We start from the raw sequence: 13,469 nt of genomic DNA on the forward strand, positions 1-13,469 counted from the left end.
GCTTTTGATTTTCTTTCAAAGCTAAATCTTGACACCAAATCTCCAGATTAGGCTTGCTGCGTGGAGTTTGGAAGGGAAGTGGTTGTTGAGTTTGGGTAGGAGTATGGGTTTGTGATGGTTTTGTTTGGGTGAATACGAATTGGATTTCAATGTTAACATCAACACTCAACTTCAAACCAGTTTTTTTTTCCCATTTTTTTTGTTTGGTAACTGATAAATATTGAAACATCAAATAAAATGGAGGAAGAAGAAATCTGGTTACTGGGTGAGAAATTTTAAGCTCTCAGATTTTCTCTCGAGCTAAGAGAAAACAAAGGAGATGGTGTTTTAACATCAATTAGTGGAGTCATTAAATTAGATAGGTGACGGTAATTTAAAGGAGGTACCTAAAGAATTATATCTAAAATACTGTATCTAAGTTTTGCCCTAACTATATATATATATAACCACTCTCAAATCTCATGAAAATGATGTAAGATTCCGTTCATCAAAAAAAAAAAAAAAAAAAAAAAAAAAAAAAAAGAAAAAAAAAAGAAAAGAAAAGAAAATGATCTAAGATTCTGTGTCTACCTTAATTGAAGATGACTAATTTCTTTGAACTAACTGCTTATTGTAACTTCATTCCTTGCGAAGCACATAGGCCTCATGGACACAAATTCGTGGGATGACAAACAATAAAACCCAAGTTTTGGTGCTTACCCAATCATCAGTCAATACTCAATAGCCAGGAAAGCAAAGGGTACATTTTGATTGAAGAAATATAGCACAACATAGAGAAATCTCAATTAAAGTCAGAATTTGGGTGTATTTTTTCTCTTTGTTGGTACCAGATTATACCATCAAAGCAACATTACCCAGTTGCCATTGAGGTCAAGCAGGTAGTATATCCAAAGGATCTGAGTCCATAATTAAGGGCGCTGGCCTTTGACAAATTTCTAAATTCAGTAAACCAGAAACTAAAACCAATTCAGTGATTCAGCAATGCAGACACAAAAAACTTCTATCCAACAATGATTCAGCATCACTAAGTACCCCCCTAGAGTGTAGTCTGAATAATCCTGGTTACTAATATTATACAACAGGAATTTTTAGAAGTACAAGACAAGCAGGTAACACAAGCAAAGAAAACGTCATCCAGCCACTTCGCTAAGCCGCTGCAGGATCATTGATCACACCCAAGAAATCATCTTTTATGGTACCAATGCAGAACTGTAAAAAAGGGAAACATATTAGATAAGAAACACATAAAAAGCTAAATTTCAGATTCATAATATGATCAAAGAGTCACCAAAGATTTCATGTCTTGTTCTCTTAAAAAATGATTAGCTTTAACCACTTAGTCCAATGAGAAATACTCAATAACCAATGACATTCAAATTCAGACATGATTTGACTGAAACAAGACTGGCTTCAATGCCAAAACTAAAAGAAAACAGGTGAGTCTAAATGAAAATGACAAGAGCCTCGCTTTTATAGGCAATATGTGATCCTCAGGTCCAACTTTTTTTATTTTTTTATTTTTTATTTTTTGGGAGCAGAAATCCTCAGGTCCAACCTACCTCACACTTTTTTACCACAGGAACCAATGCCCTAAGGCATGACAAGATCCTCCTTCCTCCAAAAATAAAGTTATAAGAGTTCCCTCATGGTGAGAATCCATAGGGCAAACATTAATATGGCAGGTAGGTAAAATCAAGGAAATACTTTAATTCGTGCAAACATAAATTTTCATGAAAAGCTGTTTTGAAAAACAAGTAAACTTATGCTTCATGGCGCATGCTTTGAAAAGATTCTTGCATCAACACCAATGCAGACCAGACAACTATAAGACACAGTGGCAGAGCCAGAATTTGACTCTAGAGAGGGCAAAATACATAATACATACACGTGCATATATTATAAATATGGACATGTAGGCATAAATACACACAATGTAACACATTGAATTTAAATTTAATTGACAAAAGTCTTGTAACTTAGTGGCATTGTCTGTTCTCATTTATGAGGATAACTAGGGTTCAAATCCCCCTTCCCCAATTGATGTAACTATCAAATTATGAGGAAAATAAAATAGAATTCAAAGATCATTAATATATAGAAATAAAAAAGAACTAAATTAATAAACATATAAAATAGTAAATTACATATAATTGTTTATACAAAAATTTTCATGAAGAAAAACAAATTTTATCATTTCTCAAAGCTAACTGTACTATTCCTTATTCTGTATCTTATTTTATTTTTAGATTAAAATTACTAATAAATTTTTTCTTATTTTTATAATTCGATAGTTGAGGGAAGGGGGATTTGAACTCTAGATGTGTTCATTGGAAACACTAAGAGATGCCAACCAGTTGAGCTATTGCTATCTTACTTTCCTTTACCCTTTCCTTTGCTTTCCTTTCATATGTTTTGAACCATAGAAGACATTGATGAAATAGGAAAGATTTTATTTTTACCTTTCTATACTCTTATTAATTTTGACACATTAAATATTTATGCTGAAAAATATATTAACAATAATACATATAAGGAATCCACCTAGGAAGAAGAAAACATAAAAACAAACAAAAAAAAAACAAACAAAAAGACAAAAAACACAAATTACACCCTTTAAGTTTGGTCAATTTTCGTTTACGTCATTTAAGTTTCGTTTTTGTAGGTTTAGTCATTGGAGTTTACATTTGTTGTCACCGTTATTCATTCCATCATAGAATTTTCATTGACTATTAAAAAAAATCAATCTAAGCTACTAATAGCCTACAAATTCAATGGCAGTGACCCCTCAAATTCAAAAAATCAAACACCAACAAATCAAGACCAACCTTGGGCCTAAATAGAAAGATCCATATTGAACAACAGCCTATATAACCTCAGCAGTTTATTCCACATGGCCCAAATTGGGATGCATATAGATGGGGGTTCTAAAGAAGGTGCGCCTAGATGATTTTCCTTGTAGGAGTTCCACTCTAGAGTTGGTTTCTTAAATCAACTCGTATTAAACTGTTTAGACTGTGCTTTTGTTCTATTTGAATTGCAGGTGAAAGTGAACCCAAGGTCACTTATTGACAGTAAAAAGAGAGAATTTATAATAGGAACCATCATCACCCTATACTATATCTCATTCATGATATCCTCTGGGTCTGCTTGCAATTTCACAAACCAATCAAAATCCCTTTATTTAGACCAACTTAGGACGAGAAGTAGCTGGGTGATGGATGAGGGAATGGATGTGCTCATATAAGTATCGAAGGATATAAAATAAATACAGGAATTCATAAGATGTACTCTTAAATGGGGACTTAACTCACTGAACTACATGAGGAATGGCAAAAGGTCAAAAAACTAACTAAAAAAATTTATCTTCAGAATCCCTAAACCTTCTTAAAAATAATGGAATGGTAGTCCTAATTATACTCGATTTCTTAATCCTATCCACAATAGATAAAAGGTAGCCATAAAATGTTCACAGTCATGGCATATATTACACAACTTAAGTGGATCCAACCCTAGCCCTGAAACAAAGAGGAAATCTTCTGTAGCAAATTGATAACCACCATCCAGATTGGCTCCACCCTTTTCACCTACTTAATTGTTTAACCAAATTTCTACCCATGCTACTACATGCCTTCTATTTTAAGATTGTGTTTTTGGAAAATAAATTTGTGGTCAAAATTTAACTGAGCTGAATTTCACTTCAATTCAATTACAAGATAACATTATGTTAAGCTTTCAAATAGTGGTAACAAAATGGAATAACGACATACAATTTCTGTAGCATCAACTCGAGTTCCAATTATCTTCAGCCGGACTTCACTATCCTTTTGTATCTTAACCTGAAGGAGACCAAGATATCAATTTCAAGCATACAATTTTAAACTAGAAATTTATCAAATTTCTTCTGAAAAAGAAGAAGTTAGAACTAAGACTTACTGATCCATCTGAAGTTGTATAATTTGGCATATCTCCAGATTGGAATTCCATATCATCCGGTATCAACTAAAACAAAAAGTAATAATTTATATATGTACAACAACCAAAGCAGATATAATTAAACTTTCAAAAATGATGGAAACGGGAACTCAAATGAGCTTTAGGAACCAACAAACAAGAATTTACACAAGAAGAGAGACTGTGAACATCTTGAAAATTCACACGTATACAATACAAAGGAAAATGCTAGAGCTACTACTAAAGCTTACAAACTATTGGTGCCACTTCAACATAATAATGAATGAAAGTTTTAATTATTATTTTTGGTTTATGTAGTAAATTTGTAGTATCTCTAGCATCACTCCAATACAAATTCGACATCAAGTCCTCTGGTTTAGACTTTAGAGGATGATTGTCAGAACATACATCCTAGTCACGTATAAATGGAGAGCAAAACTTACATGGTTTGAAACAAAAATTTGAACAGGCCCAGCTTCGGCAAAAAATCCCATCTGTAAGATTTCAATATAGTTCAAAATATATGCTAAAGTTATTAAAAAATAAATAAAAAACTTGCAATTCTAATATAGATACCTTGTTGACCATAGTAACAACAGCCTCTAAAATCTCGCCTTTAAAGGGTCTGAAAACAACACATTGGTACTTCACTGGAAAGGAGACAAATCCAGTTCCATCACGAATCAACCCTTTCCCAATATTCTCAATTCCAGTTATTGCCACTACAAACCCATGTCGACCACTGCATAAATATAATTATAATTTTAAGAAAGTAACAAAATTTTAGACCATGGAACCAAAACAGAGAAAACCCAGAAACCAAAATCAAGAAATTGGGATTTAAGAATGAAAAACAGAGAGAACCTGCAGGTGCCCTCGACATCTTTCATGAGCTTGGCGACAATGTTGTCACGGAGGTTGCGGCCGAAGTGGCGAGGGTGGAGCTGCATGTTCCGCTCCAGTACTATGTGGAAGAACATCTTTTTTCTCTTTCTCTTTGTAAAGTTTAAAACTTTTTTCCAAGATTGAGGGCTTTCTTGGTTACTGGATTCAAGGGTTTTTCTTTCTTTCTTTCTTTCTTTCTAGGTTATGTTGCTTTTACAACTGTAATCCCAGATTAGGGTCGTTTAATTCAATCTCCTTCAACTGAGTTGGTTTTTAACTCCAATCCCTTGGAGTTTTGTTTTGTTGACCGAAGCTGTATCGCTTTCTTTTGCTTAGTAAAAAGAGAGAACCTGCAGGTGCCCTCGACATCTTTCATGAGCTTGGCGACAATGTTGTCACGGAGGTTGCGGCCGAAGTGGCGAGGGTGGAGCTGCATGTTCCGCTCCAGTACTATGTGGAAGAACATCTTTTTTCTCTTTCTCTTTGTAAAGTTTAAAACTTTTTTCCAAGATTGAGGGCTTTCTTGGTTACTGGATTCAAGGGTTTTTCTTTCTTTCTTTCTTTCTTTCTTTCTTTCTAGGTTATGTTGCTTTTACAACTGTAATCCCAGATTAGGGTCGTTTAATTCAATCTCCTTCAACTGAGTTGGTTTTTAACTCCAATCCCTTGGAGTTTTGTTTTGTTGACCGAAGCTGTATCGCTTTCTTTTGCTTAGTAAAAATCCTCTGCTTCATCCATAAATAGAGGAAAAGGTTGGAAGAGGAGAAAGGATGGGGCTTCGGCTGCTTTTTGTTTGTAATTCACTGCGTGTGCAGTTTCCCTGTCTTGTCTTTCTGTCTTGATGGCCCAAGATGTTAACTGGGCCCAATTATTGTTCTCTTGGGTTGGTCCAGTCTTAACAGAACTAGAGGTTTTTATTTATTTATTTATTTATTTAATAAAAAGCTTTTTAACTTGCGATATCTTTTTCTGGTGGTAGCTTTTTATCATCAAGATTAAGAGATCAATCAATTTTTGGTATAGACAGTGATTAAACTCTAAATTTTTTATTCAATCATGTTTTGTCTTTCTATCTTGATGGCCTAAGATGTTAACTGAGCCCAATTCTTGTTCTCTTTTGTTGGTCCAATCTTAACAGAACTAGAGTTTTTTTTTTAATAGACAGCTTTTTAACCTATGGTGTCCGCTCCTGATGATAGTTTTTTTATCATCAGAGTAAGAGACCAATCATTTTATTATTAGATTAAGAGACCAATCAGCTTTTTGTTTGTAATTCACTACATGTGCAGTATCCATGTCTTGTCTTTCTGTCTTGATGGCCCAAGATGTTAACTAGGCCCAATTATTGTTCTCTTTTGTTGGTCTAGTCTTAACAGGACTAGAGTTTTTTTTTTTTCTTTTTCTTTTTCTTTTTAATAGAAAGTTTTTTAATTTATGATGTCTGCTTCTAATGATAACTTTTTATCATTAAGATTAAGAGACTAATCAATTTTTGGTATAGACAATGATTAAATCCTAAATTTTTTATTCAACCATGTCTTGTCTTTCTGTCTTGATGGCCCAAGATGTTAACTGGGCCCAATTCTTGTTTTCTTTTGTTGGTCCAGTCTTTACAGAACTAGAATTTTTTTTTTTTTAATAGAAAGCTTTTTAACCTATGGTGTCCGCTCATGATGATAGCTTTTTATCATTAGATTAAGAAACCAATCAATTTTTGGTGTAAATAGTGATTAAACCCTAAATTTTTTATTCAACTATCAAAAACTTTACAAGTTGAACTAACTGGAACTCACACTAATAGAACCAGAGTTAATAAAGAGGGGAACCAAAAAAAAAAGAAAAAAAGGAGGGGGGGTGGGGATGAGGTTCAAAGTTCAAACGACAAATATCATGCATTACAAAAAATATCACTATAATTTGGACTATCACTTGAACCCAATACCATATTTTTCGAGAGTTTTTTTTCTTTGAAAATTGTCAAATACATAATGCCATAAGTCTATAGAAATCCTAATAAATGCAAAGTTTCCAACTCTAATAATTGAGGCCCTAATTGGTAGAGTTGTTAAACAACTCATTTTCAGTTTTAAACAACATTACACACATTTCTACACACTTTTTCACAAACACGTATTTCAAAAAACTACAAACAACATTACTCAAACTCTTCTACCAAACGGGCCTGAATGTTCATCACAATGCAAGCTAGAGGATTGAGCATATGTCCTTAAACAACTCATTTTCAGTTTTAAAACAATATTACACACTTTTTCACACACGTATTTCAAAAAACTACAAATAACATTGCTAAAACTCCTCTACCAAACGGGCCCTGAATGTCTCTCACAGTGCAAGTTAGAGGATTGAGCATATGTCCTTCCTTTTTGTTGTCTTTTTGGGCATTAAATTTTGATAGGCGTGTTTTTGGATCTAGCTCTATAGTGAAAAGTTAATCTACTACAATGTAGTTAGCAAGAGAGTTGACGAAGGTTATCAGAGTATTCTTATACTTGTCATGTTTATTTAATTAAGAGAGAAAGAGGTGAGAGTAAATTGAATTTTAAACAATAATATTTTATTTCCCTATTTGACAACACTGATGGAATCCCATCTTTTTCGTTCTACACCTACCTTCTCCCTTATACCCTAAAAGTCTTTATTAGAAATACTAAGAAATGCTATTTGAGCTATAAAGCTTTTGGCGGAATTGATGAATTAAAAAAACCAAGCATTGCTTGTTTCTGAAATTAATGGATGAAAAAGGTTTGGTGAGGAGGAGTCCATGCCAAAGACATGATTAGACTTTGCTTTTATTAATACTCTAGTTTAGTAAAAATTCTTTCCTAAAATTAAGATAAATTATTTGAAAAAGTGGTTTTTTAACATGATTTGAGCATTAGGCTGTGAGATATTGGAGAATCAGGCTAGTTGCTTTTTTGTGCTAAACATGACAGGTTGGATGATCTAGATTGATCTTATTTGTAGCTACAAGGGGAATATGATTGAGTGAACATTAAATGACAATGTGTGTTTATCAAGTAGGTCAGTGAGTTTCTTTTCTCTCTCTCTCTCTCTCTCTCTCTCTCTCTCTCTCTCTCACACACACACACACACACACACACACACACACATACACACACACACACACACATTTATATATATAGACGATAAAAATTCTACTATAGCATAATTTAAGTGTATATGTGTGTGAACCTCCCTCTTGGAGACTTAAACCCCCGACCCTTGCTCTCTACAGCTCACAAGCACTTATCCTTTGTGCATGTAATACACCCATCATGAGCTCTCATTGATTAATGCGTACTTCTTACATCAATTAAGGGCATAAATGCAGCTAGGGCACTCAAAATTTTATTGATAGCTACAATACCTATAAATATAATGAATGAATATATCAATATATAAATTTTCTTTAGTTTTTTTATGAATAACATTTTGTCGACATAGCTAATTATACCCTCACATTCACATAACCTGAATTTCCCAAATTGAATAACCCCTAAACCAAATCTCAGATAATTTGGATTTTGAGCTAAAACAATAGATAAATTCAAGCGTCAGCTCAATTCCCTAAACCATTTACATCACACACACAAAAATACCAAAAATTAATAACAGCATTTATAAGCAAAATTGACATAAATAGGTCAACAGATCTAGTACGGAAACACCTAGATCTAAATCCTTTGGGCAAATCCAAATACAAAAATGATCAAAGCAAAATTAAAAGTCCAAGCATCATAGGAATTTGTAAGAAATGTATTTTTGAAGACATTGAACAAAGAATCATCACAGATCTAAAACGAATTGGATCAAAATTTACATAAATTGAGCGAAACATAGAAATGATAGAAATTATAAATTAAAAAATCTATATTATTAACTGTCTAATTTTAATTTTTACTCTTTTTTTTTTTTGAAACTAATTTTCACTCATATTTATTTGTTAGTCTTTATCAAATCTATGTTACTCTTGCACAAATTTTTTAAAATTTGATGTAATTTAAAATTTATCATATATTCAATAATTCTTCACTAAAAAATTCATCAATTTTTTATCTTTTAATTATTGATATTTCATTAATTTATCATTATCCATTTTTATTTTTTAATAAAAACGCAATTTAATCTTATTTTAAGGAATTATTATTCTTATTCATTAAATTCTAATTAATTTTCCTTTTTAAAAACACTTACTCCATTAGTCTTTGTTTTTTTAACAAAAGCTTGTCATCTTTGTCCTCCATCGCCTACTCTGCCTTCACCACAGCTAGTGACATGCAGCCCTGATGGGTTAGATCTGTTTTCTTCTTATTTCATTAGTTTTATGAGAAAGACTATGTTTTGTGATTCAATTGCATTTTGTTGTCATTTTTAGCCGTTGAGAAAATGTTGGAAAAAAATGATTTGGAGTTGCTACAGTGCTCGCTTGGTTAAGAGAGCTACTGTGGCAACTCTAAAACAAAATTGAATTTTGGAGAGGTTGTTGTTGGAGTTGATGATTTTTTGTGGGTTTGCTCTCCAAAAATGGGTTTAAAGAGTCTATTGGAGATGCTTTACTATTCGGGATTCATGGCGGTGTTGCGATGAAGTTCGATGAGATTATGATGGAGTGGAAATTGGTTTTCCTGACGATAATTTAGGAACGTTTCAAAGTATTTTGGTTTTTAACAATTCGAGTTCAGATGACTCAATTTTCCTGTTGTTATTCTCCTGTTTTGGAGAGGTTGTTGTTGGAGCTGATGATTTTTTGTGGGTTTGCTCTCCAAAAATGGGTTTAAAGAGTCTATTGGAGATGCTTTACTATTCGGGATTCATGGCGGTGTTGCGATGAAGTTCAATGAGATTATGATGGAGTGGAAATTGGTTTTCCTGACGATAATTTGGGAACGTTTCAAAGTATTTTGGTTTTTAACAATTCAAGTTTAGAGGACTCGATTTTCCTGTTGTTATTCTCCTGTTTTGCCCACAGCTGAGGTGGATAAGTATCCACGTAGGCGAAGAAATCGAGTTCACTGGACTCGTTTCTTATACATAAAAATTGAGTTCACTGGACTCGATTTTTATACATGGAAATCGAGTCCACTGAACTTGGTTTCTATGTATAAAAACCGAGTCCAGTGAACTCGATTTCCTAGTCACATCAGTCCATCTCACAAAAATCGAGTTCACTAGACTCGGTTTTTATACATGGAAATCGAGTCCACTGAACTCGGTTTCTATGTATAAAAACCGAGTCCAGTGAACTCGATTTCCTAGTCACATCAGTCCATCCCACAGCATCATCAGTCTCATCTCACAGTATCAACAGTCACATGGGTACTGAGCTGGAAATCGAGTCCAAAGGACTTGATTTTCATGAATGGTCCCTAGCCCTCCATGTGTTGCCGTGGGTCCTAGCTGGGACCGATTTTGCTCCTTACAGTGGGGTCTCACACACCTTTAGCTCTATACTCTTCAGAAACTCAGCTCAGAAGCTCATTTCCTAAACCGTCTCTCAATTGCACTCATAGAACACTCATCTCACAGAACACTCATCTCACACAATACTCTCAGGTAATGTTTTTACAATATTGTGATTATTTGTTAGTTTTTGTTTTAAGAAAAAATTTAGAACATATTAGGAAAAATTTTGTTTTTGTTATTTGTTAGTGTAAATATTGTGATTAATTTATTTGTTAGTATATTGTGATTATTTGCTAGTTTTTGTTTTTTTTGTTTTTATTTTTTAAGAAAAATTTAGAACATATTGGAAAAGTTTTGTTTTTGTTATTTATTAGTGTAAATATTGTGATTAATGTATTTGTTAGTATATTGTGATTATTTGCTAGTTTTTTTTTTTAAAGAAAAATTTAGAACATATTAGGAAAAGTTTTGTTTTTGTTATTTGTTAGTGTAAATATTGTGATTAATTTATTTGTTAGTATATTGTGACTATTTGCTTTTTTTTTTTTTGAAATTAATATTAGGACACATTTATATAAGATCATGAATCTACTTAAGAAAAAATATCTATAATGACTAGTAATATTATGATTAATTATTGGGAATATTTAGTAAATAATTGTGATTAAATTACAACATATTGGGATTTTTTTTTTGTTAGTGTAAATATTGTGATTAAATTATTTGCTATGTTTTAAAAAAATAAATAAATAATATTGTGATTATTGTGAATATTTAGTACCAAATATTGTGATTATTATGTTATTAATTGGAATATTTGTTTTGTTTGTTAGTGTAAATATTGTGATAATATGCTAAGTTTTTTTTTTAAAAATTAATATTGTGAGCTCGTGCTAGGAATATTTAGTACTAAATATTGTGGTCAATTGTTAGGAATATTTAGTACTTTTAGGTCTTTATCATGGATATGAAATGGATTATGAGTTTGATACCTTAGTCTTTTTACCATAAATTATTTCAAGATATATTTGTTTAAGATTTGTAACAGAGATTTCAATGGATAACTGGTTGATATATAATATTTTTGTTCATCATAACTTATTTGAATGGGTTTTGAAAGTCATGCCCCTAGAATGATTTGGAATTTTTAAAGAATATGAAATTGGTAATGACTATTTTTGTAAGATTACTAAAGGAGAGTATATGCAAATTTGGTTGAGGTTAGTATTGTTGGCATTTCATATGCAAAGTTGTGTGATTGATGTTGATTGAGCGTTATAAATTTATCACTAACACAATTGCACTTGATGATCTATAGGTTGACAATGATTCATATAAATAAATACTACGGTAGACCTCTTAACAATGCCAACCCTTATGACGAATTCTCATTTTAAGGTCCGGGTATCCAGTGCTACTATATGATGATACGCCGTAAGCTAAAGACCCTGAATGAGCTGAAAGTAAAAATTATGGAAGAGTTGCAGGTGAACCCTACTTTACATGACATACATATTACTTTCCGTTCTCCATTTGAAGTCCTCAATCAATGCATTAATTACAAATATATGGCGATAACAGAGGACAAACATGTGAAATTCATGTTTAGTAAGATGTAGAAATGGGAACAAGTAGCAGATTTTGAGTTGTACATCACCTTGGAGCACGTGCGGAAGTCGGCATAGAGGAAGAAATTGTACAAACAACTACATCTCTACAGTTTGCAGTCCTAGATGATCGATGCACCACATTGGGAGGCTATACGCCCCATTTTCAAGAGATACCAGCAACAATTGAGAGCGAACCTAGAAATAGATATGAAGATCAATTTTGTATACATCGAGGTGAATCCTCTATAGTTCCAGAAGTTGAAGATGAAGATGAAGATGAAGACGAAGACTATGTTGGGGAAGATGTTGATGATAGAGATGAGTACGAAGAGAGGATTGACAATGGTGATTTTGACAAGGGTGTTGGCGACTTTGACATGCCCAATACTAAAATAGTAGCAAGGCCCCACCAATCTGACTGGCACCTCTGTCAATTGCCCTACATAACTCTCTGTACAACCATGCAAGGCAAACACTCCCCCAATTGTACTGAGGTGGATTGCAAAGGTCCCTCAACATCTGCAACCACATCATATGCACCCTATCGCCAAACTTGTCGACAAAAATTGTGTCTGTCAGGAGTGTTAAAATATAACACCGTGCATATTGATGCACAACCACCTTTGCTATATCATTGGGCAACTCGTGGTCAATTTTTTCTAGTAGCTTGTTAATTTGGATCCTTTATCCTTTAAGCACCGTTCCATTAGTAGCAATTCTAAGCATACTCTGACATTCAGCCTCCCATTTCAAGTCAGTTGTTCCAACAATTGCCTCACCATCGATTGGAATCCCGAAAAGAACTTCCACATCTTGTAATGTGATTGTTGTCTCATCATGTGGCAAGTGGAAGGTGTGGGTTTCAGGCCACCATTGCTCAACCAAGGCCGTTATCAAGTTATGATCAATCTCCATACATGGGATCCTATACAACCCAATTAATCCAACTCTCTGGACAATGTCGAGGATGCGATAATCCACCACTATAGGGCATCGTTTTTGTAACTCATCATTACGACCATGGCATTTTAGTGGCCCTGAATCCTGCACATGATAGAACCATGGTGATGAGATGCAATATGCCATAACCTTTGTATATATGATTGTAGCTATTGATCCTAAAAAACAAAAATAAAGCAGTTATCAAGGGAAATTAAAATATCACTCCCCACCCCCCCCCCCCAAAAAAAAAAAAAAAAAAAAAAAAAAAAAAAGCAACAACGGGAGAAAAATAAAAGGATGCAATACACTTGATACATTTGATAGAATGCTAGTGCATAGTGCAGAGCTACAGATAATATGAAGTTTATTTTAATTTATAACACTCTATCTGTAGTCATTTTAATCTGATAATTGAGAAAATATATGGCTTTAATTAATAGCAACAGTAAAACTATAGTTTATGGAGAAAGTGAAATAATATAAGGGTTTAATTAATAGCAGCAATTTGTACACCCTATGGCAAACTTTGTGTGCAGTTCCTTTGCACATTATGTGGATCCTATGGAGAAAGTGAAACAATAGGACCTCAACAATGTCAAACTTATATTAAATTTACTAACTTCATGTTTCATGAGGTTTTTGTATAACTAGATGCTT

The 13,469-nt window shown here is 33.1% G+C and overlaps 1 protein-coding gene across 1 annotated transcript; it reads right to left on the minus strand.

Moving 5' to 3' along the window:
* Positions 1-905: 905 nt before the first annotated feature.
* LOC112036272 (DNA-directed RNA polymerase II subunit RPB7) lies at positions 906-5,180 on the minus strand. Its single transcript, XM_065774733.1, has 6 exons — positions 4,816-5,180; positions 4,528-4,693; positions 4,395-4,445; positions 3,934-3,999; positions 3,768-3,836; positions 906-1,209 (listed from the first exon to the last, which is right to left on the minus strand). The coding sequence occupies exons 1-6, from the start codon at positions 4,929-4,931 to the stop codon at positions 1,147-1,149; spliced, it is 531 nt and encodes a 176-aa protein (XP_065630805.1). The 5' UTR covers positions 4,932-5,180; the 3' UTR covers positions 906-1,146.
* Between the last annotated feature and the right edge of the window lie 8,289 nt (positions 5,181-13,469).

This window comes from Quercus suber, unplaced genomic scaffold (genome assembly GCF_002906115.3).
Source record: "Quercus suber isolate HL8 unplaced genomic scaffold, Cork oak 2.0 scaffold_97, whole genome shotgun sequence".
In the NCBI taxonomy this organism is placed as follows: domain Eukaryota; kingdom Viridiplantae; phylum Streptophyta; class Magnoliopsida; order Fagales; family Fagaceae; genus Quercus; species Quercus suber.

What these genes read in the sequence shown, in the direction of transcription:
- LOC112036272 (XM_065774733.1), bottom strand. Translation starts at nt 4,931, where the DNA reads ATGTTCTTCCACATAGTACTGGAGCGGAACATGCAGCTCCACCCTCGC. An exon ending in AAATTTTTGTTTCAAACCAT is followed by an intron (nt 4,000 to 4,394) that starts GTAAGTTTTGCT and finishes TTTTTGTTTTAG; the next exon opens with TTGATACCGGATGATATGGA. An exon ending in GAGTTGATGCTACAGAAATT is followed by an intron (nt 1,210 to 3,767) that starts GTATGTCGTTAT and finishes CCTTTTTTACAG; the next exon opens with TTCTGCATTGGTACCATAAA.